Genomic DNA, 24,454 nt, shown 5'->3' with positions numbered 1-24,454 from the left:
TCAGGGGAGCCCAGTGTCAGTAGAGGGGCCCCTGACCTGGAGAGGCCACCAGCCGTGTCTGAGCTGCAGGAGAGCTCCTGACCTGCACAGCAGACGGAATCTCCATCCTGCAGGACCTGCGATGATGTCACGCCCATGTGACTGTGTGGGAGGAGACACAGGATGCCGGGCAGAAAGCAAGATACTGAATCCTGAAGGAGATGTGGACACATGACTGGTAATAAGAAAAGAGGGGACATGAGGGTGAGGGGGGCTGCAGGGTGAGGGGCATATGAGGGCTGCAGACTGTGACAGAAGCATGTGAAGGGGTGCAGAGTGTTTGAGAGGGGTAAGTTGGGGTACAGGCAGGGTGAGATATGTGAGCAGGGTGTGTGAGATATGGGGGTGTATTGTGTGTGATATGGGGGGTGCAGGCTGTATGGGAAGCAGGGTATGTGACATATGGGGGTGTAGTGTGTGAGATCTGGGGGGTGCAGGCTGTATGGGAAGCAGTGTGTGTGTGTGTGGGATATGGGGGGTGCAGGCCGTATGGGGAGCAGTGTGTGTGTGTGTGATATGGGGGGTGCAGGCTGTATGGGAAGCAGGGTGTGAGAGATGTGGGGGTGTAGGCTGTATGGGAAGCAGGGTGTGTGAGATATGGGGGTGTAGTGTGTGTGATATGGGGGTGCAGGCTGTATGGGGAGCAGGGTATGCGACATATGGGGGTGTAGTGTGTGGGATATGGGGGGTGCAGGCTGTATGGGGAGCAGTGTGTGTGTGTGATATGGGGGGTGCAGGCTGTATGGGGAGCAGTGTGTGTGTGTGATATGGGGGGTGCAGGCTGTATGGGGAGCAGTGTGTGTGTGTGATATGGGGGGGTGCAGGCTGTATGGGAAGCAGGGTATGTGACATATGGGGGTGTAGTGTGTGAGATCTGGGGGGTGCAGGCTGTATGGGAAGCAGTGTGTGTGGGATATGGGGGGTGCAGGCTGTATGGGGAGCAGTGTGTGTGTGTGATATGGGGGGTGCAGGCTGTATGGGAAGCAGGGTGTCTGGGCCACTGACAGATACAATTGCTCCAGCGGTCACTTAGTACACAAAGGAGTGTTCCTCTCTGCTGCACTAAGCCACCGCTGGACCTAAACAATAATTCGCTGTAAAATAATAAAATAGATAATTGACATAACTGACAATGCGTTGTGTGACATGTCCAATATTCCAGCTTCTTTCTTCTGCGAATGCCTCAAAGCTGGCATTCTCTCAACATCAGGTGGGAAGAATGCCAGCTTCCAGTCATGCGCAGGAAAAAGAAGAAGCCAGACTGCTGGACTGATGTCATGCATCGCAAGTTCACAATGTAAGTTATTTATTTGATTTTTTTACTGCTAATTACCATTGTTTCAGTCCAGTTGTGGATTTATACAGCAGGGAGGAGCATTCCTTGCTGTACTAAGTGAACATTGGAGCGATTGATCTGTCAATGGCCCTTTAAACATATTGTACGGCTCTCGCGGAATTATATTTCAAAATATGTGGCGTTTACGGCTCTCTTAGCCAAAAAGGTTCCTGACCCCTGCTTTAGGGGAACCAAACAGACTTCTTGTGGTTTGAGGGGTTGAATAATAAATGACCCTCTGAATAAACTTTTCACAATTTAAAAAAAAAAAATAAAAAAAGAAATAACATTCTTTTTTGCTGCAGTGCATTTCACACTTCCAGGCTGATCTACAGTCCAAATGTCACAATGCCAAGTTAATTCCGAATGTGTAAACCTGCTAAATCTGCAGGGGGTTGAATACTACTTGTAGGCACTGTATATACAGGTACAGAAAGTTACCTCCAGAGTGGGTCAGAGCGTGGTGAAAGGAGGGATCCCCAGAAGTGTGCACGGTGAGGATTTGCTCTTCTTGCAAAGCATTGCTCTTAAACCAAGTTACAAATTTGTAAAAAGTTTTGCTTGTCTTGCAAAACATTCTCAAACCAAGTTACACTTAATCCAAGGTTCGACTGTAATAGCAAATAGCAGAATTCCTAGCTGCATAAGTAAAAGACACTCCTCCCTGTGTCCCCTCCCCCAGCTTAATCATACCCCTCAACAGTTCTGTGTTCTGGATTCTTCTCTGAAAGCTTCTACATCCTGTGATATTTGGCAGGTCTAAAGACACTAATCCCTTCTTTATGCAAGCGACTAGATACAATGCAGTTATAATTTGACTTAATTTTTCCCACAGAGCTATGGAGCGGAAGAAAAGAGGGATCTTGGGATACCCGGAGAACAGCTTCAGGGCGTATATTCAGCCAGAGACTTTGTGGGCTGGTACAATGGACTTCCAGACAATAGATATGTGAGTAGCTGGGATGTAGAGAACAGGACAAAGTGTGTACAGAAAAGCACCAGAAACTCTAAATGAAAGAAGCACTGCCAACTTGTATGAATGACATGCCACCATTTATTGAGAAAAATCCAAATATAAAAACATTTAAAAAAGATGAGATCTAGGGAGAAAACGCCCACTGACTTCCCACTAGCCAAAATGACAAATAACATACCATGGAAGATACAAAGACAAGGGTCATAGATGCAGTATAATACATATAAAGAGATCTACATACGGATATAATATTCTCTACTAAAGACCATGCAGTGCTGAAGGCAAATAACCAAAGTTGAAATATTTAATCAATGATAATATTGTTAGCAGATAAGCCGTATTACCAAAATAAAGGACACAGAAATAGGTGATGCAAGCCCCTTGCGTTTCGCCAGCAAGTGGCTTATTCAGGGGTAATAAATGTTGTCACATTGTTTATACAGGTTAGCAGTGCTTCTTTCGTTGAGAGTTTCTGGTGCCTTTTCCATGCACACTTTTTCTTGTCTTCTTTTGTGCATTGCACAAAACTCTATGTAGTGCCGATCCATCTCTGTTCTTTTCTGTAGCTGGGCTGTAGATCAGCACATGAGGAATAGCCCCGGGGGTGGGGGGGGGGCTTGTTCCTTTTTTTTTTTTACATATTACTAGAGGTCATGACTTGCAACCATAACTGTTGGGTGTAAATAAATGTAGTATCTTTTTGGGTTAATGATGTTGAGGGTTTAGGTGCGTAACTGTAACGTGATGTAGGAGTCCAGAAATTCAGTAGGTTTTTGTACCGTTATGTTTCATATCCAACATATCATTAGAGTAGATGTTATATATGTGTTATATGCGCTCTCTATCAATGGCTTTTACAAAGGAAATCCCTTGTCTTCAGATGGAAATTTGATTGGGCAACAATGGGTTTTTGTGATTAAATGTTAGTTCTTACTAATCCTGACAATATTACAATGTGAGATGTAATATAGTTGGTGCCAAGCTCTGATCTTGGGGTGCACAAATTATTATACTCTTTATGACAGTGGAGTATATCAATAAGGATGTACGAGGTGTACATATCCTGTAGATTTGAGTGTAATCTACCAATCTTGTCCCTGCAGCAGTGTCACCTGATATCAGAGTCGGGGGACTACATTATATGCTCCTGTTCTATATATCCTGTTTGTTTAGATTGTTTTTGTAACATATAGCATCTTTTTAACGTAAACCCTCCGGTCTTCATACACACTGTAAAGCAGGGGTGGGGAACCTTTTTTCAGCCGGGGGCCATTTGGAAATTTCTGCCAACCTTCGGGGGCCGCACAAAATTATCAATGTGAAAATTACCCGGCTATATTTGGTCAATTAACTCACCCCTACTGTGGCGGCCGGAGCGGCTTCTCTTTGGTGCGGCTGTGATGTTGGATGATACTAATCATGTTTCTTCTCACAACTGCTTTTCTCTCTCTGTCTGAAGCGCTGGAGGCACACACAACACATAGGAGACACTGGAGGCACACACAACACATAGGAGACACTGGAGGCACACACAACACATAGGAGACGCTGGAGGCACACACAACACATAGGAGACGCTGGAGGCACACACAACACATAGGAGACCCTGGAGGCACACACAACACATAGGAGACGCTGGAGGCACACACAACACATAGGAGACACTGGAGGCACACACAACACATAGGAGACGCTGGAGGCACACACAACACATAGGAGACGCTGGAGGCACACACAACACATAGGAGACGCTGGAGGCACACACAACACATAGGAGACCCTGGAGGCACACACAACACATAGGAGACCCTGGAGGCACACACAACACATAGGAGACCCTGGAGGCACACACAACACATAGGAGACGCTGGAGGCACACACAACACATAGGAGACGCTGGAGGCACACACAACACATAGGAGACACTGGAGGCACACACAACACATAGGAGACGCTGGAGGCACACACAACACATAGGAGACCCTGGAGGCACACACAACACATAGGAGACCCTGGAGGCACACACAACACATAGGAGACGCTGGAGGCACACACAACACATAGGAGACGCTGGAGGCACACACAACACATAGGAGACGCTGGAGGCACACACAACACATAGGAGACACTGGGACTGCTCTATATACATTACAGGAGTCACTGAAGGCACATACATCACTGGAGGGGCTGGGGGCATATACATCACATTGAAAACGCTGGGACTGACGTATACACAACAGAAAGGAAACGCTGGGACTGCTGTATATACACATCACAGGAGACACTGGAGGCACATACATCTCATGAGGAGCTATATATGCTCCCAGCCCCTCCTGTGATGTAAATGCCCACAGCCCCTCCTGTGTTGTGTATGTCCCCAGTGTCTCCTGTGATGTATATGCTCCCAGCATCTCCAATGTGATGTATAAGTCACAGGAGACGCTGAAGGAAAACAACACAAGAGGGGCTGGGGGGGCATACACATAACAGGAGACGCTGGGGGGCATACACAACGCAAGAGGTGCTGGGGGGCATACACAACGCAAGAGGTGCTGGGGGGCATACACAACGCAAGAGATGCTGGGGGGCATACACATAACAGGAGACACTGGGGGGCATACACAACACAAGAGGGGCTGGGGGGCATACACAACGCAAGAGGGGCTGGGGGGCATACAGAACGCAAGAGGGGCTGGGGGGCATACAGAACGCAAGAGGGGCTGGGGGGCATACAGAACGCAAGAGGAGCTGGGGGCAAAGCCATCACTGAGGGGGGCACAGACATCACTGGGGGAACACAACACTGGGGGTGATGCACAGCATTGGGAGGGCACACAGCACTGCCCCCCAGTAATGTCAGGGCTCTGCACACAGCACCTGCAGAGCCCTGACATTACTGGGGAGCCACAAACCTGAGGTGATAGACAGCATGGGGTGAGGGACACAGCACTGATCGTTGCACACAACTCTGGGTACACAAAGTACTGGACGGGGAGCCGGATGCAGGCGCGCGCACACAGCGCTGGAGACAGTGCAGGCCGGAGGGCAGAGGGGCGGGCAGATCGCTCTGAAGTTGAAAGGTGTGGTCACACCACACGACAGGACATAGGGGCGGGCACATCGCTCCGGAGGGCAGAGGGGGCACATCGCTCCGGAGGGCAGAGGGGCGGGCAGACCGCACGAGGGAAAAGAGGGGCGGGCAGACTGCTCCGGAGGGCAGAGGGGCGGGCAGACCGCACGAGGGAAAAGAGGGGCGGGCAGACTGCTCCGGAGGGCAGAGGGGCGGGCAGACCGCACGAGGGAAAAGAGGGGCGGACAGACTGCTCCGGAGGGCAGAGGGGCGGGCAGACCGCACGAGGGAAAAGAGGGGCGGGCAGACTGCTCCGGAGGGCAGAGGGGCGGGCAGACCGCACGAGGGGAAAGAGGGGCGGGCAGACCGCACGAGGGGAAAGAGGGGCAGGCAGATCGCTCCGGAGGGCAGAGGGGCGGGCACACCGCACGAGGGGAAAGAGGGGCGGGCAGATCGCTCCGGAGGGCAGAAAGGAGGGCACACCGCACGAGGGGAAAGAGGGGCGGGCAGATCACTCCGGAGGGCAGAGGGGCGGGCACATCCCTCCGGAGGGCAGAGGGGCGGGCACACACAGCACGAGGGAACAGAGGGGCGGGCACACACCGCTGATTACGCTACCTGACAGCGGGAGAGCCCATTGGTTCTCCCAAACAGTGCATGTAGTCATTTAAAGGGCTGGCGGCCCCAGCACTGCAGCCCCCGGGAATGTGCCCGGGGGCCGCATAAAAGGTCATGGCGGGCCGCATGTTCCCCACCCCTGCTGTAAAGGATGAAATAGCTTGCAGAAATACTGATAAGCGAACGTTACTTATTCCCTTCTATGTTATAGTTATCTCCAGACCTGAGCAGCGAGACAGCTGTCATCTTAGGACAAGGAAATGTTGCTCTGGACATTGCAAGAATGCTGCTCTCTCCAATTGAGTTGTTAAAGGTCAGTATAAATTGAAATTTAACTTTTTGGATCTTCATATACAGGGCTGAGCCTCTATAATACAAACCACACTCCGCAGACATACAGATAGGGACCTTAGATTGTGAGCCCCAATGATAAGTCCCTAGACGAAGGTCTAATTAACTAATTTTTTAGTTTTGGGGGGTGAAGACTCTTTTGAAAGGAGGTGACCAAGATGTGATAAAAATGTCTGCTTTATTTAAAGGGTTAGTCTCATCTCCAAGATTTTATCCCAATATGTAGTAGGTATAATAATAATATTAGCAAATATCTCCAATTAGAAATGTAGTATAGTTCTCCTGATATAGCCATGTCTCTTACCTCATGTGTAGGTCATTGCAGTTTAGGCATCAATGATCAACTAATTGTCACTGTAGGAGTGGATGTAACCAAGGAAACCTAAGCTGCAATGCCCTGCACATGAGGTAAGAGACATGACTATATTAGGAGAACTATACTGAAGTTCTAATTAGTTATTTGCTAATATTTATTTTTATTATGCCTACTACATACTGGGATAGGATTTTGGAGATGGGAATAACCCTTCAAGTTAAAACATTGGCCAAAACACTTCTGTGGTTTCTTTAAACAGAAAACTGATGTCACGCAGCCTGCCCTCGAAGCCCTATCTAAGAGTCAAGTCAAGAAAGTCTGGCTGGTTGGACGCCGCGGGCCCCTACAGGTGGCATTTACGATAAAGGTACATTTTTGTTATGATATATTTCGTTATATTACTTGTAATTCTCACTCAAGACGCCATCTGATTTTATAACACAGTAGAACCATTGTCAGAGCAATACGGCTGCAGCATATTGCTCTTTTTCTGTTTCCCTGCAAATTCAGAGGACGTTTGGGACCGAGCAAGTAGATAGGGTTTTCTGCTTTGTGATACAGCAGATGAAGCCTCCTACCAGTGTATATACACCTTGAATAAACTAAAGTTTCCTATCTATAATTAATAAAAGTTAGCATTCTACGATTTTAATGTGGTTTTACCTGAATAGAAAAAAATAAGTAACTAGAGGAAATGTCATGATACAAATTAATTACCAAATTCTTTTAATTAGTGAATCACACTCATTTTGTCTATAAGGTTATCACTATAGAATTGGATTAGCCACGGCCTTCCTTATTACACTGACAGAAGCCTGTCCTAGAGTGGTAAGACAGGAGCCTGTGAGCATGTGCAGTAGGAGGCTCCACTGCTGTGACCTGGACATACCTTGACCGTATGTGATGGTGTAACATATGTTGGCGATATAGAAATACAAAATATTATTACAGGGTATCTCCAGGTTCCAACAGTGGAGCTTCCTAATGCACATGCTCACATGCTCTTGTCTTACTAACATTTTTGGACATATTCTTTTAGTGATTATCTGCTTAGAAAAAAAGCCAAGTGATTAGCTAACTAAAGGGATTTAGGAAATTATTTATAATGACATTTCCTTTAATTAATATTCTTTTTTTTCTATTCACAGAGAACACCATTGACTAATGCTATTTACTTGCAAGAGCTATAATTTATTAATTCTAGTATCAAGCAAAGTTGTAGATTTTAGTTACTTGAGCCCTTTACTTCCTCCCTGCTGATGTCAGCAGCCAAATTTTCAAAGCCCTGTGATTACAGCAGCCCTGGCAATGACTCAGACAGCATCTCTTTCAATGTTATGGGTGTACTGCTGTGGGATGGGTGGAATATAAATTTATAAATCGTCATGCAAGCTTGTTTTTTTTTTGTTTTTGTTTTTTTTTTTGTACAATTTATTATTTGGACATTTAAATGTCATAATCCAAGAAAATAGAAAAATAATCCTGCTCTTAGACATACAGGGTCTTCTTTATTGGATTTGGATAAAGTGCATTACATAGTAGACAGTGAGCTCATGAGTAGCACAGTTTCAACACTAAAGCCTGCTTTACACGGGACGACCGATTGTGCGATTTCACAATCGATCATACCCGCCCCCGTCGTTTGTGCGTCACGAGCAAATCGCTGCCCGTGTTGCACAAAGTCGTTTACCCCCGTCACACGTACTTACCTGCTGAGCGACCTCGCTGTGGGCGGCGAACGTCCACTTCCTGAATGGGGAGGGACGTTCGGCATCACAGCGACGTCACATAGCCGCCGGCCAATAGAAGCGGAGGGGCGGAGATGAGCAGGATGTAAACATCCCGCCCACCTTCTTCCTTCCGCATAGCCGGCGGGAGCCGCAGGACGCAGGTAAGCAGATTTCATCGCTCCCGGGGTGTCACACGGAGCGACGTGTGCTGCCACTGGAATGATGAACAACCAGCACAAGTAAAAATAAACGATATTATGAAACTGAGCGACGAGTACACGACTCACGATTTGTGAGCGATACTGCGTCGCTCAGAGGTGTCACACGAGACGACGTCGTGTATGATGCCGGATGTGCGTCACGAAAACCGTGACCCCGACGATGCATCGCACGATCCGTCGTCTCGTGTAAAGCACCCTTTAGGCCTCTTTCACACATCAGTTTTTTAGCATCAGTCATAATCCGTCTTGTGACTGATGCGACGGATATGTCGCAGAACGTGGTAAATACAAAATGGATACAGCTGCACACTAAATGCCATCAATGTATAAGGGAACTCTGGTACTGCATTACTGCTATATGAAAAAATGAGATTTTTAGTTTATGAATTGGCCAATGCATGTAAGCATGGAAACCAAACGGCAAGGTAAATCTCAATATTCCGGGTCCCTAACTAAAAGGTTAGTTAGGGACCCGGAATATTGAGATTTACCTTGCCGTTTGGTTTCCGGGCTTACATGCATTGGCCAATTCATAAACTAAAAATCTCATTTTTTCATATAGCAGTAATGCAGTACCAGAGTTCCCTTATACATTGATGGCATTTAGTGTGCGGCTGTATCCATTTTGTATTTGCTAGGTTTTTTCAGCTGGCACCTATACACACTTGTAGGATGTGCAGGTCAGTCTTTTGAAATATTTGCAGAACGTGGTAAAACTGATGCGATGAGTCCAGTAAAAAAACAGATCCGTCTTACCATATTTTTTTTATGGCAAAGGTCATTTGCTATTGAAAACTTATTGGGGGAGAGAGAGATTGTTCATTCAAACACTGTTTTACCCCATCTGAGCATGCTCTCTTTAAAAAAACAGAATCAGTCGCTGAATTCCATCATAGGACGGATCGTGCGCCCATAGGCTTCCATTCTAAAAGACGATGGACGGCGACGGATCCAGCACCGTCCGTTTTTTTGACGGTGACAAAAAAAAACGTTCATCTGGACGTCGCTTTCGTCGGCCGCAAACAGATTTTTCAACGGATCTGTCGTATGACGGATGTAACGTCAGGCCATCCGTCGTTAATACAAGTCAATAAGAAAAAAAAGCTGGATCTGTTTTTTTCTCAAAACGACGAATTGCGACTGATGGTAAAAAACTGATGTCTGAAAGAGGCCTTAGTCTTGAAACGCGTTGCGACTGTGCTACTCATTAGCTCACTGTTTACTGTGTAATGCACTTTATCTATATCCAATACAGAAGACCTGGTATCTCTAAGGCTATGTGCCCACGGGGACATTGTCCTGCGGATATATCCGCAAGACATTCCGCAGGTGCTACCAGAAATCCGCAACAGAACTTTCTCTGTTTCAATGCTGCGGATGCACAGCGGAATGTCGTGCGGATATGGTGCGGGCTTTCTGCATTGAGGATACAGTACCATGGCTTCGGCACTGCATCCTCAATGCAGAACAAGTGCTGCAGTGATCGGGGTGCTCATACTTGCCTCCATCATGCAGCACCTCGCTTTCCGGCGGTCGGGTCACTGTCAGGCAGCGTCTGGTTCACTGTGCTGGAGGTGGGCGGGCCTGAACTAGCTCCGGCTGTCACATGACCGGAGCTTGTGCAGGCCCCGCCCACCTCTTCCTTCCTGTACCTGGCTGGATCCACCGCGCTGCTGCCGCTGCTGTACACTGGACGGAGAAAGTGACTCGGGTCTCTATCAAGGCAGGTAAGTATATGGGACCCTGCGGAGAAATCCGAAACAATAATTGACATGCTGCAGATTTTTCCGCACGAAAATCCGCACGATTTCCGCTGCGGAAAAATCCACAGCGTGGGCACAGCATTTCCTAAATGCCATAGAAATGGCTGGGGAGTAGCTGTGCTGCAGATTTCTGGAAAATCCGCGGCTTTTCCGCGAGAAATCCGAGGCAAAATCCGCGCATTTTCCGCAGCGTGGGCACATAGTTTTAGAGCCGGATTCTTTTTCTCTTTTCTTGGATTCTGCTGCTGGCCATGGCGAGGCTGAATTCCGGGCTTCGTACTGAGGTGGGATGGATAATATGGTGAGCTGGACTTTACACATACTTAAATGTCATAACATGAAATAAGGAAAGTTTAAGCTTGGAAAGTGCAATCCAGTATTGCAGCATTACAAATCCTTGGTGATTGGCTCTTTAGTATACAGTTAGGTCCAGAAATATTTGGACAGTGACACAATTTTCGCGAGTTGGGCTCTGCATGCCACCACATTGGATTTGAAATGAAACCTCTACAACAGAATTCAAGTGCAGATTGTAACGTTTAATTTGAAGGTTTGAACAAAAATATCTGATAGAAATTGTAGGAATTGTACACATTTCTTTACAAACACTCCACATTTTAGGAGGTCAAAAGTAATTGGACAAATAAACCAAACCCAAAAAAAAAATTTTTATTTTCAATATTTTGTTGCGAATCCTTTGGAGGCAATCACTGCCTTAAGTCTGGAAACCATGGACATCACCAAACGCTGGGTTTCCTCCTTCTTAATGCTTTGCCAGGCCTTTACAGCCGCAGCCTTAAGGTCTTGCTTGTTTGTGGATCTTTCCGTCTTAAGTCTGGATTTGAGCAAGTGAAATGCATGCTCAATTGGGTTAAAATCTGTTGATTGACTTGGCCATGGCAGAATGTTCCACTTTTTTGCACTCATGAACTCCTGGGTAGCTTTGGCTGTATGCTTGGGGTCATTGTCCATCTGTACTATGAAGCGCCGTCCAATCAACTTTGCGGCATTTGGCTGAATCTGGGCTGAAAGTATATCCCGGTACACTTCAGAATTCATCCGGCTACTCTTGTCTGCTGTTATGTCATCAATAAACACAAGTGACCCAGTGCCATTGAAAGCCATGCATACCCATGCCATCACGTTGCCTCCACCATGTTTTACAGAGTATGTGGTGTGCCTTGGATCATGTGCCGTTCCCTTTCTTCTCCAAACTTTTTTCTTCCCATCATTCTGGTACAGGTTGATCTTGGTCTCATCTGTCCATAGAATACTTTTCCAGAACTGAGCTGGCTTCATGAGGTGTTTTTCAGCAAATTTAACTCTGGCCTGTCTATTTTTGGAATTGATTAATGGTTTGCATCTAGATGTGAACCCTTTGTATTTACTTTCATGGAGTCTTCTCTTTACTGTTGACTTAGAGACAGATACACCTACTTCACTGAGAGTGTTCTGGACTTCAGTTGATGTTGTGAACAGGTTCTTCTTCACCAAAGAAAGTATGCAGTGATCATCCACCACTGTTGTCATCCGTGGATGCCCAGGCCTTTTTGAGTTCCCAAGCTCACCAGTCAATTCCTTTTTTCTCAGAATGTACCCGACTGTTGATTTTGCTACTTCAAGCATGTCTGCTATCTCTCTGATGGATTTTTTCTTTTTTTTCAGCCTCATGATGTTCTGCTTCACCTCAATTGAGAGTTCCTTAGACCGCATGTTGTCTGGTCACAGCAACAGCTTCCAAATGCAAAACCACACACCTGTAATGAACCCCAGACCTTTTAACTACTTCATTGATTACAGGTTAACGAGGGAGACGCCTTCAGAGTTAATTGCAGCCCTTAGAGTCCCTTGTCCAATTACTTTTGGTCCCTTGAAAAAGAGGAGGCTATGCATTACAGAGCTATGATTCCTAAACCCTTTCTCCGATTTGGATGTGAAAACTCTCATATTGCAGCTGGGAGTGTGCACTTTCAGCCCATATTATATATATAATTGTATTTCTGAACATGTTTTTGTAAACAGCTAAAATAACAAAACTTGTGTCACTGTCCAAATATTTCTGGACCTAACTGTGTATATATATATATATATATATATATATATATATATATATATATATATATAATCTACTCAATGTAATTAGCAATTACCGAATCAGGGCTATGACTAGAGATATAAGCCAAGTTTGTGGCATTGAACATAATACCAAAATAAAAAAGGACATGAAGGCAGTAGGGGGCATATTAAAGGGGAAAGGCTTGGAATACAAACAGCCTTCTGAAGGGAAAGACTTCACAAAAATAATGTACATGAGCACTGTAAGGGGTTCTTCTTTCTTCCGGAGCTATGTTTTAAGTGCCTATTAGTAATGCTTGATCATAGTCTCAAATTCCCTGTGTGTATCCTGACCTCCTACTGGTACCGAGACATATCCTGAATCATAATTCTTGCAATGCTTTTCCTTATTCCTGGCAGAAAGTTCAACTTCTTCTGACTTTATCTAGATTTTGCTGCTGTGATGGTAACCCCTGTGAGGAATTGTTATCCTACTGTATAGGTTTAGTCGTCTTGAAGATCTCTCTGAAGACAATACAGTACAATGAACTGATTTATCACTTTTTATATGTCACAACATTTTAAGTCTGTGCTATACAATGAGTGCCCTATAGTGCTGTGATTACACCTGCTTTCCATACTCCTCGTGTAGTCATGATTTCAGTCCTGGCGACACTATTGAGACAGCCTGGAACTAGATTAAATTCCAAAATCTAACTCTTAAGGCCCCGTTACACGCAACGCCGTCTCTAACAAGATGTCGTTGGGGTCACCGAATTCGTGACGCACATCCGGCCTCGTAAGCGACGTCATTGCGTGTGACACGTACGAGCGACCGCTAATGATCAAAAATACTCACCAAATCGTTGATTGTTGACACCTCGTCCATTTCCCAAATATCGTTGCTGGTGCTGGAGGCAGGTTGTTCGTCGTTCCTGAGGCAGCACACATCGCTACGCGTGACACCCCAGGAACGACGAACAACAACGTACCTGCGTCCTCCAGCAAAGAGGTGGGCGTGTCTTTCATGCGGCTGCTCTCTGCCCCTCCGCTTCTATTGGACGCCTGCCGTGTGACATCGCTGTGACGCCGTACGAACCGCCAACTTAGAAAAGAGGCTGTTCGCCGGCCGGCAAACAGCCTCTTTTCTAAGGGGGTGGTTCGTGCGGCGTCACAGCGACGTCGCTAGGCAGGTAAGTATGTGTGACGGCTCCTAATAGCAATATTGTGCGCCACGGGCAGTGATTTGCCCGTGACGCACAAATGACTTGGGCGGGTGCGACACGATGTCGCTGCTTGTAAAGCCCCCTTTATGTGGACCTTAAGGCATTCTGGTCTGTATCCAATGGTCCCGTTGGGGATTCTATCTGAATCCTCTGCAAAAACGTGTTTCGGATGCATGCGGCGACGGGGTCACTGACTATAATGGAGCAGTCACCGTTTGCTGTTGTGCACCATTTTCGGGAGTATACGCTTACTGGAGACAGACACCCAGTTGCAGTCTACTACTTCTAGCTGTCCATTGTCGGAAAGCCTATACGCCCCAAAATGGTGCACGACAGAGCACACGGTGACTCCGTGAATCAGGCTGATTCTCTACATACCATTAGTTGTCACCTCGGATGTTTAGGTTTTGAAATCCAAGAAAGTTAAGTTTATAAGATCAGCAGCTTCTTGAGTGACAGCAGCTACAGAGCAGATAATATCTGGAGGTTATGCATACTTATCCCCTCCCCCTGGTGGAATTAGCATAAGTATTATACCATCAATTTAACTTTTCACTAGCAACTTTCTGTGATGTCATACCCATGTGACCAGAAGGGGCGGGGCCTCAGCCAACAAAGCTGATACTATGAAGCAACATTTTTTTTTCTTCTTAAGGAACTACGAGAGATGATTAATCTACCAGGAACTCGCCCTATCAATGACCCATCTGATTTTCAAGGCTTGGGGGAAGTTTTAAAAGGTAAAATATAGAACTACAAACATTTACAGCCATACATAAAGACCACCACATCCAGAAGCACACAAGTGTATTCACATATATGTCTAAGGCTATGTGCACACGCCGCGTTTTTTTGATGCTGCGTTTTTGTGCGTTTTTGGCCGCTAAAAACGCACAAAAACGCACCCGCGGCAAAAAACGCATGCGTTTTTACCGCGATTTGGTGTGTTTTTGGCTGCGTTTTGGATCTCTGCGTTTTGCTGCGTTTTTCCAATGCATTGTATGTGGGGAAAACGCAGAAAAACGCAGGAAAGAATTGACATGTCCATTTTTTTTTTTTTTAAGCTCAAAAACGCAGCTTAAAAAAAAAAGTTGTGTGCGGACAGCAAAAATGAAAACTCATAGACTTTGCTGGGGAAGCAAAGTCATGCAGTTTTGAGGCCAAAAACGCACCCGAAAAACGCGCAAAAACGCCGCGAAAAACACACTGTGTGAACTTACCCTAATTGGGTATTGCACCTAGTTGAAAAGAAGAACACAACGTTGCTGATCAAGTAGAGACAGAAGCTAGCGCCGACCGTTGAGCGCTGTTGTCAGTAGCAACTTGTTAATATATCGGTCAGACTTGTGTGCCGTTCCGTGCACCTCTTGCCCCTCACACAACATATTTGCATGGATGCCATAACTGCTGGAGGCCTACGGAAAGAGAATCTGTCATCAAGAATTGTCATCTAATCTGAAAGCAGCATAATGTACAAGCAGAGACCCTTATTCCACTGATGTCACTTATTGGGCTGCTGCTGTAGTTTTGATAAAATCACTGTTTAATCCGCAGGAGATTATCACTATAGGACTAGTAAGTCTTCTGCCAGGTAGTCCTACATATTCACAAGATGTGTAAAACCCACACCCCCACCACTGATTAGCAGCTTTCTACTGATGCATATTGTACATAGCCAATCAACCATATGGATGAAGTTATGCAGAGCTCCGCATTCAGAGAACTGGTGGATCTGCAGCAAAAAAAACAGCGACTTTATCAAAACTGCAACAAGCAGCCAAGTGAGAGCCACAACGCTGGAGTCTGGGTTTCTGGCTCTGCATCATGCTGCTTAGATGTGTTAGTTAGCAAAACATTGACTACTATAGTTGGGTGGATCGATTTGTGGAATTCTGGGTCATCGGTCAGGTTAGTAGTCTCTAGGTGCTGAACGGGAGGCTCGGAAATTCCTTACCCTACAGGATCTCTGGTGCGGCTAATCAAAAGCCGAATTGGGGATCTTGGAAATCAAGAGTTTTGTGACCCTTCCGTCTAGTGGCTAGAGACTAGTGACCTGCTCGATGGACCAGAATCCTGCAAACTGATCTACCTAACTGTACTGGTGATAGATTCTCTTGTAAGGTCTATGTCACTGCCTTGTCACCTTTGCCTCAGTTTCAGAATAGATTGTTAATTTCCTGCTTCAATACTGTATCATTGCTGTAATATTCCAGTATATAGTGCAAGCGATCAAATGATCCCAAGTTCAAGTTCCCACAGATGGACTAAAAATTAAAATCTAACAAAAGGTTGTTTTTTTTTTCTAATTCAAAAATAAATAAAAATAGGCATATTGCAGTTTTACCGCATCTGTCAAATATGATATACCGTATTTTTTATATTATAAAATGCACTTTTCTTCCCCAAAATTTGGGAGGGAAATGAGGGGTGCGTCTTAAAATCCAAATGTAGCTTACTGAAGAGTGTTGGAGAGGGGTCACAGCGTCAGGCAGGGGCAATGCTGTGCTGGGGCTGCGGGCGCTGCACTGTTTGGCGGGCAGCGCTGTTCTGTGCAGGGAGCGGCATTGCTCTGTGCGGCGGGTGGCGCTCCTCTGTGCTGGGGCTGCGGGTGGTGAGGCATGGGCCATTCTGAAGATGTCGGCGGTGAGGGCTTCAAATGATGGCGCCCAGAGTCGGCGCGCGCGCATTTGGAGCTCTCTGCTCCAGCTCTCATCTGCGCACATGCCGCCAACGTCCCATTGATGTACCAGCAGCGGACTTAAGGAACATGGCGAATGGAGGTGGCGCGTGCGCAGATGAGATCTTGGTTTGTTATTGAGCTGATAACTCAATCTGCGCACTTGCCAACTCTGGGCACCATTTCTTTGAAGCTCGCAGCGCCATCATACTCAGAATGGCCCGTGCCTCACCGCCCGCAGCGAGCACCAACACAGAGCAGCACCCACAGCCCCAGCACAGCGCCGCTGCCCGCAGTGAGCATCTGGGCCCCCCCTCTGTACCGCCCGTGACATTGCTGTACTCTAGCACCGCCCATGCCACTGTGTGTACTCTAAAATTCTATCAATAAAAACGGATGCGCACCATGCAAAAAGACAGATGCTCACAAATAAGTCTTAAGGTGGCTTTACACGCTGCGACATTGCTAAAGCGATGTCGTTGGGGTCACGGATTTTGTGACGCACATCCGGACGCGTTAGCAATGTCATTGCGTGTGACACCTATGAGCGATTTTGAATCATTGCAAAAACGTTCAAAATCGCTAATCGGTGACATGCCCCCCTAATCTCAATTATCGTTGCTGCTGCAGCACACATTGCTACGTGTGACACCGCAGGAACGAGGAACCTCCCCTTACCTGCGTCCCGCCAGCAATGAGAAAGGAAGGAGGTGGGCGGGATGTTCGTCCCGATCATCTCCGCCCCTCCGCTTCTATTGGGCGGCCGCTTAGTGATGTCGCGGTGACGCCGAAGCATGTAAAGCGGCCCTTTAGGGTATATACACACGTTCAGTATTTGCAGCAGATTTTTTTTCCTACAAATACTGATGTGGTGGCCGGAAACAGGATCAAATACAAGCATTTTTTTATGTGTACTCACAGCAAAAAAGGGGCAACCAGTCCAGTTAGCCCAGGCCAACACATCTAATGCACAAACAGGATGCAGACAAGCCTCTCAACATGATGGACACTTCACAGGTGCAAGGTAAATTGCACACCAGTGGCGCGCATAGGGCACTGTTCACACTTGTATGCGCATGGTGTCCAGCCAGCAACCTATTACCACGCCCTTACTATTAGATTAGGCGGGTTACTCGGACACTACTCACTGCAGCACGCAAGGGACAGAAATTCCACTATGCACGGCCGTATTAAGAGGCCCGGCTGCACCCCGCATAGTCAAAGTGCAAAAAATACATATAAAATATATGTGAGGTATTAGTTTGTAAATTGGCCAATGTACGTAAGCCCACAATCCTCATCACGGATCCTCACGCTTGCGGGTCCCTACACTGATAAATATCAAAAATAGCAACAAAAAGAGGAGATAAAAACTCCCCCAAAAATGTATTATAAAATGTACTCACAGCAAAAAAGGGGCAACCAGTCCAGTTAGCCCAGGCCAACACATCTAATGCACAAACAGGATGCAGACAAGCCTCTCAACATGATGGACACTTCACAGGTGCAAGGTAAATTGCACACCAGTGGCGCGCATAGGGCACTGTTCACACTTGTATGCGCATGGTGTCCAGCCAGCAACCTATTACCACGCCCTTACTATTAGATTAGGCGGGTTACTCGGACACTACTCACTGCAGCACGCAAGGGACAGAAATTCCACTATGCACGGCCGTATTAAGAGGCCCGGCTGCACCCCGCATAGTCAAAGTGCAAAAAATACATATAAAATATATGTGAGGTATCTCCTCTTTTTGTTGCTATTTTTGATATTTATCAGTGTAGGGACCCGCAAGCGTGAGGATCCGTGATGAGGATTGTGGGCTTACGTACATTGGCCAATTTACAAACTAATACCTCACATATATTTTATATGTATTTTTTGCACTTTGACTATGCGGGGTGCAGCCGGGCCTCTTAATACGGCCGTGCATAGTGGAATTTCTGTCCCTTGCGTGCTGCAGTGAGTAGTGTCCGAGTAACCCGCCTAATCTAATAGTAAGGGCGTGGTAATAGGTTGCTGGCTGGACACCATGCGCATACAAGTGTGAACAGTGCCCTATGCGCGCCACTGGTGTGCAATTTACCTTGCACCTGTGAAGTGTCCATCATGTTGAGAGGCTTGTCTGCATCCTGTTTGTGCATTAGATGTGTTGGCCTGGGCTAACTGGACTGGTTGCCCCTTTTTTGCTGTGAGTACATTTTATAATACATTTTTGGGGGAGTTTTTATCTCCTCTTTTTGTTGCTATTTTTGATATTTATCAGTGTAGGGACCCGCAAGCGTGAGGATCCGTGATGAGGATTGTGGGCTTACGTACATTGGCCAATTTACAAACTAATACCTCACATATATTTTATATGTATTTTTTGCACTTTGACTATGCGAGGTGCAGCCGGGCCTCTTAATACGGCCGTGCATAGTGGAATTTCTGTCCCTTGCGTGCTGCAGTGAGTAGTGTCCGAGTAACCCGCCTAATCTAATAGTAAGGGCGTGGTAATAGGTTGCTGGCTGGACACCATGCGCATACAAGTGTGAACAGTGCCCTATGCGCGCCACTGGTGTGCAATTTACCTTGCACCTGTGAAGTGTCCATCATGTTGAGAGGCTTGTCTGCATCCTGTTTGTGCATTAGATGTGTTGGCCTGGGCTAACTGGACTGGTTGCCCCTTTTTTGCTGTGAGTACATTTTATAATACATTTTTGGGGGAGTTTTTATCTCCTCTTTTTGTTGCCATTTTTTTATGTGGTTTTCCCATTCATTAGTATGAGAGAAATTTGTAGCAAAAACACTAAAATAATTGACATGTTCTGCTGCAAATCTGTAAGAAAAAAATAAACAACACAAGACTTCAGGAATCTCACTCCCTTTGCTGGGACTAGGAAAGCCTTCAGGTTTTGTGACAAAATCGGAATTTGTCTTACAACTCACAGACTTTGCACTTCAAACCAATTTATTTTTTTTTATTTATTTTTTTTACAAAGTTCTGAATTTTATTTACCTTTTTAAAGTAAGAAATAAACTATATAAGTTTGGTACCATTTTAATAGCACTAACCTATACAATAAAGGTCATTTTTACTGCAAAATAAATAGCATGAAAACAAGTTCCAAAAAACATTGTTGTAGTTCAATTTATTTATTCTTCATTATTTAATCACACTTGGATTTTGTTTTTGAGTACAATATATATATATATATATATATATATATATATATATATATATATATATATATATATATATATATACAGTCAGGGCCAGAAATATTTGGACAGTGACACAAGTTTTGTTATTTTAGCTGTTTACAAAAACATGTTCAGAAATACAATTATATATATATATATATATAATATGGGCTGAAAGTGCACACTCCCAGCTGCAATATGAGAGTTTTCACATCCAAATCGGAGAAAGGGTTTAGGAATCATAGCTCTGTAATGCATAGCCTCCTCTTTTTCAAGGGACCAGAAGTAATTGGACAAGGGATTCTAAGGGCTGCAATTAACTCTGAAGGCGTCTCCCTCGTTAACCTGTAATCAATGAAGTAGTTAAAAGGTCTGGGGTTGATTACAGGTGTGTGGTTTTGCATTTGGAAGCTGTTGCTGTGACCAGACAACATGTGGTCTAAGGAACTCTCAATTGAGGTGAAGCAGAACATCCTGAGGCTGAAAAAAAAGAAAAAATCCATCAGAGAGATAGCATACATGCTTGGAGTAGCAAAATCAACAGTCGGGTACATTCTGAGAAAAAAGGAATTGACTGGTGAGCTTGGGAACTCAAAAAGGCCTGGGCGTCCACGGATGACAACAGTGGTGGATGATCGCCGCATACTTTCTTTGGTGAAGAAGAACCCGTTCACAACATCAACTGAAGTCCAGAACACTCTCAGTGAAGTAGGTGTATCTGTCTCTAAGTCAACAGTAAAGAGAAGACTCCATGAAAGTAAATACAAAGGGTTTACATCTAGATGCAAACCATTCATCAATTCCAAAAATAGACAGGCCAGAGTTAAATTTGCTGAAAAACACCTCATGAAGCCAGCTCAGTTCTGGAAAAGTATTCTATGGACAGATGAGACAAAGATCAACCTGTACCAGAATGATGGGAAGAAAAAAGTTTGGAGAAGAAAGGGAACGGCACATGATCCAAGGCACACCACATCCTCTGTAAAACATGGTGGAGGCAACGTGATGGCACTGGGTCACTTGTGTTTATTGATGACATAACAGCAGACAAGAGTAGCCGGATGAATTCTGAAGTGTACCGGGATATACTTTCAGCCCAGATTCAGCCAAATGCCGCAAAGTTGATCGGACGGCGCTTCATAGTACAGATGGACAATGACCCCAAGCATACAGCCAAAGCTACCCAGGAGTTCATGAGTGCAAAAAAGTGGAACATTTGCAATGGCCAAGTCAATCACCAGATCTTAACCCAATTAAGCATGCATTTCACTTGCTCAAATCCAGACTTAAGACGGAAAGACCCACAAACAAGCAAGACCTGAAGGCTGCGGCTGTAAAGGCCTGGCAAAGCATTAAGAAGGAGGAAACCCAGCGTTTGGTGATGTCCATGGGTTCCAGACTTAAGGCAGTGATTGCCTCCAAAGGATTCGCAACAAAATATTGAAAATAAAAATATTTTGTTTGGGTTTGGTTTATTTGTCCAATTACTTTTGACCTCCTAAAATGTGGAGTGTTTGTAAAGAAATGTGTACAATTCCTACAATTTCTATCAGATATTTTTGTTCAAACCTTCAAATTAAACGTTACAATCTGCACTTGAATTCTGTTGTAGAGGTTTCATTTCAAATCCAATGTGGTGGCATGCAGAGCCCAACTCGCGAAAATTGTGTCACTGTCTAAATATTTCTGGACCTAACTGTATATATATATAATATAATATAATGTGTGTGTGTGTGTGTGTGTGTGTGTGTGTGTGTGTGTGTGTGTGTGTGTGTGTGTGTGACTCCAAAACTTCAACTAGTCTCTCAAAAGACTAGTTGTAATATGGCTATGTCGTCACAAAAAAAAAAACTTAATCTGACTCCTATAAAGTATGACTAGCACCAAATTGCTGATAGGTACATTCTAAACTCTCAACCCACGCGTTTGACTGTTCAGTAATCCTTTCTATAGTATGGCATGAATTTGCTTGTCGTAAGAATATTATGTTCTGTATGACCCATCCCTTGAAATTTAGGTGAAACTTTCTGTTTTCTACATAATTCTTCGTAGACCTCCCTAGGCCAAGGAAACGACTTACAGAACTGCTAGTAAAGTCATCGCTGGAGGCACCAGGAGAGAAGGAGGCTGTTCGTCGGGCCCAGTGTGATAGAGAATGGGGTCTACGTTTCTTCCGCAGCCCTGTAGCAGTGCTTCCCAGTGAGGATGGGAAAAGAGCAGCCGGGGTCCGGCTATCAGTCACTCGACTTGAGGTATGAAATGGCATTTGCATTATAATATTTCTATGTTGTTCTCCATGATTTTAGATAGTCTTTCCTGTTCTTCAGGGATCTGGGGAGAGTGCGGTAGCGGTTTCTACAGGTGAAATGGAGGAGCTACCTTGTGGCCTTATTCTCAGCAGTATTGGGTATAGAAGTGTTCCCATCTCTCCAGGTGTGCCTTTCCTTCCGAAGCAGGGTATCATTCCAAATTGTATGGGCAGAGTGCAAGGGGCTACAGGTAAGTGTTTCTAACCATTCATCACTGGAACGCTGGGGAATGCCATAATCGCAGTTTACTCTCACTTTATTGGTAGGACTGTATTGCAGTGGATGGGTAAAAAGAGGTCCCACTGGTGTCATCGCAACTACAATGACGGACAGCTTTGATACATCTGAAGCTTTGTTGGAGGACATAAAATCAGGGGCATTGAACATTTCAAATCCTCGAACAGGAGCTTCAGCAGTTAAAGAGCTTCTTCTTCTCAGAGGTGGGATTTACGCTGCCCTTGTGTGATTTTTTTTTTTATGACTTTTACCATTTTCCCTTTTTTTTTTCTCTCTCTCGATCTTGATCTCTCTCGATCTCTCTCGATCTCTCTATCATATCTCTCGATCTATCAAATCTCTCTATCATATCTCTCTCTCTATCATATCTCTCTCTCTATCATATCTCTCTCTCTCTGTCGCTCTCTCTATATACCGTATATATACACACACATACAGTATATACAGCTCTGGCAAAAGTTAAGAAACCAATTGTCAGTTTTTCTGATTTTTCTCTTTATATTTTTGAGTAAAATGTAAATTGTTCTGTTATTCTATAAACTACTGACAATATGTCTCCGAATTTCCAAGCAAAAACATTTGTATTTATTTTCTGAAAATGAGAAATAGTCAAAATAACAAAAAAAATGCATTGTTTTCAGACCTCAAATAATGCAAAGAAAACAAGTTCATCGTCATTTAGAAAAAACAATACTAATGTGACTAAAGCCACATACAAGGTTTTCCTGGACAAACAGTTGCTTTCTTCTGCTCAGGCAATGTTCCCCAACTCTGTTTTTCCAACAGAACAATGTGCCATGCCACACAGCTAGGTCAATCATTGTGTGGATGAAGGACCACCACATTAAAACCCTGTCATGGCCAGCCCAATCTCCAGACCTGAACCCCATTGAAAACCTCTGGAATGTAATCAAGAGGAAGATGGATAGTCACAAGCCATCAAACAAAAAAGAACTGCTTACATTTTTGCTCCAGGAGTGGCATAAGGTCACCCAAAAGCTGTGTGAAAGACTGGTGGAAAGCAGCCAAGACGCATGAAAGCTGTGATTAAAAATTATGGTTATTTCAGAAAATATTGATTTCTGAACTCTTCCTGAGGTAAAACATTAATATTGTTCTTTCTAAATGATTATAAACTTTTTTTTCTTCGCATTATTTGAGGTCTGAAAGCAATGCATTTTTTTGTTATTTTGACCATTTCTCACTTTCAGAAAATAAATACAAAATTTTTTGCTTGGAAATTCAGAGACATGTTGCAATGCCGGAGAATCTTGACAGCATGTGCACTGCACACTGTCATGATTGAGAAGTCACATAGACAAACCGCAGACTTTTATCCCAAGTCTGCAATATCCTTTTAAAAACATTTTATTTTCTATTACAGGAGTTCAAACTGTGTCATTCTCTGACTGGGAAAAGATAGATGCAGCGGAAACAGCACAAGGGTTGGAAGCTGGAAAACCTCGAGAAAAGATTTTGGACACAGAAGAGATGCTGCAGTTAGTTTCTCGATGATAAGTTCATGTGCATTAAGCATTCACGGGCTCGACATTTTGGACTTGTAAAGAACAGAAAAAGAATTGCTGTTTTTTCCCCAGCTTCTTCAAGTGCCACTTTATATATTTGTAAATAGCATTTTCTTTGTCGCTCCATTGGGAGACCCAGACAATTGGGTGTATAGCTATTGCCTCTGGAGGCCACACAAAGTATTACACTTAAAAGTGTAAGGCCCCTCCCCTTCTGGCTATACACCCCCAGTGGGATCACTGGCTCACCAGTTTTGTGCTTTGTGCGAAGGAGGCAACACATCCACGCATAGCTCCACTTTTTAGTCAGCAGCAGCTGCTGACTATGTCGGATGGAAGAAAAGAGGACACATATAGTGTCCCCAGCATGCTCCCTTCTCACCCCACTGTATGTCGGAGGTGTTTGTAAGGTTGAGGTACCCATTGCGGGTACGGCGGCAGGAGCCCACATGCTGATTCCTTCCCCATCCCTTTTTACAGGGCTCTGGGTGAAGTGGGATTTACCGGTCTCCAGGCACTGAGACCGTGCTCCATCTACAGCCCCTGGAGAAGATGCTGGATGGAGCGGAGTACATCAGGGACATGGCCCTGCTTCCTCAAGGTACTCTGTGTCCCCGTGCATTTGGCGCTCACACCGCAGCATGCTGGGTGTTGTAGTGCGCCGGGGGACATCAGCGCTGCGGCGCCTGTGCCATGGCCTCATTCAGCTTTGCTGAAGCAGGCTCACTTATGGGATTTGGTCGCGCCGGCCGCTGGGACTGCGGCGCGGCTGGCACTTGTAGTGCGCCGGGGACTTCAGCGCGGCCTGCGCTTTTAC

General features: G+C 45.2%; 1 protein-coding gene across 1 annotated transcript in view; it reads left to right on the top strand.

Annotated features, from left to right (window-relative positions):
• FDXR (ferredoxin reductase) overlaps positions 1-23,832 on the top strand; it is a 79,184-nt gene extending 55,352 nt beyond the window's left edge. The window contains exons 5-12 of the mRNA XM_075349660.1: positions 2,211-2,324; positions 6,251-6,352; positions 6,966-7,073; positions 14,357-14,441; positions 21,618-21,817; positions 21,893-22,064; positions 22,141-22,314; positions 23,496-23,832. Coding sequence (XP_075205775.1) covers positions 2,211-2,324; positions 6,251-6,352; positions 6,966-7,073; positions 14,357-14,441; positions 21,618-21,817; positions 21,893-22,064; positions 22,141-22,314; positions 23,496-23,626 — 1,086 coding nt within the window. The 3' untranslated portion in view covers positions 23,627-23,832. The remainder of the gene's footprint in view (positions 1-2,210; positions 2,325-6,250; positions 6,353-6,965; positions 7,074-14,356; positions 14,442-21,617; positions 21,818-21,892; positions 22,065-22,140; positions 22,315-23,495) is intronic.
• The last annotated feature ends 622 nt before the right edge of the window (positions 23,833-24,454 follow it).

This window comes from Anomaloglossus baeobatrachus, chromosome 5 (genome assembly GCF_048569485.1).
Source record: "Anomaloglossus baeobatrachus isolate aAnoBae1 chromosome 5, aAnoBae1.hap1, whole genome shotgun sequence".
Taxonomy (NCBI): domain Eukaryota; kingdom Metazoa; phylum Chordata; class Amphibia; order Anura; family Aromobatidae; genus Anomaloglossus; species Anomaloglossus baeobatrachus.
Note: the sequence above shows the minus strand (reverse complement) of the source record. Positions and strands in the feature narration are given on the sequence as shown.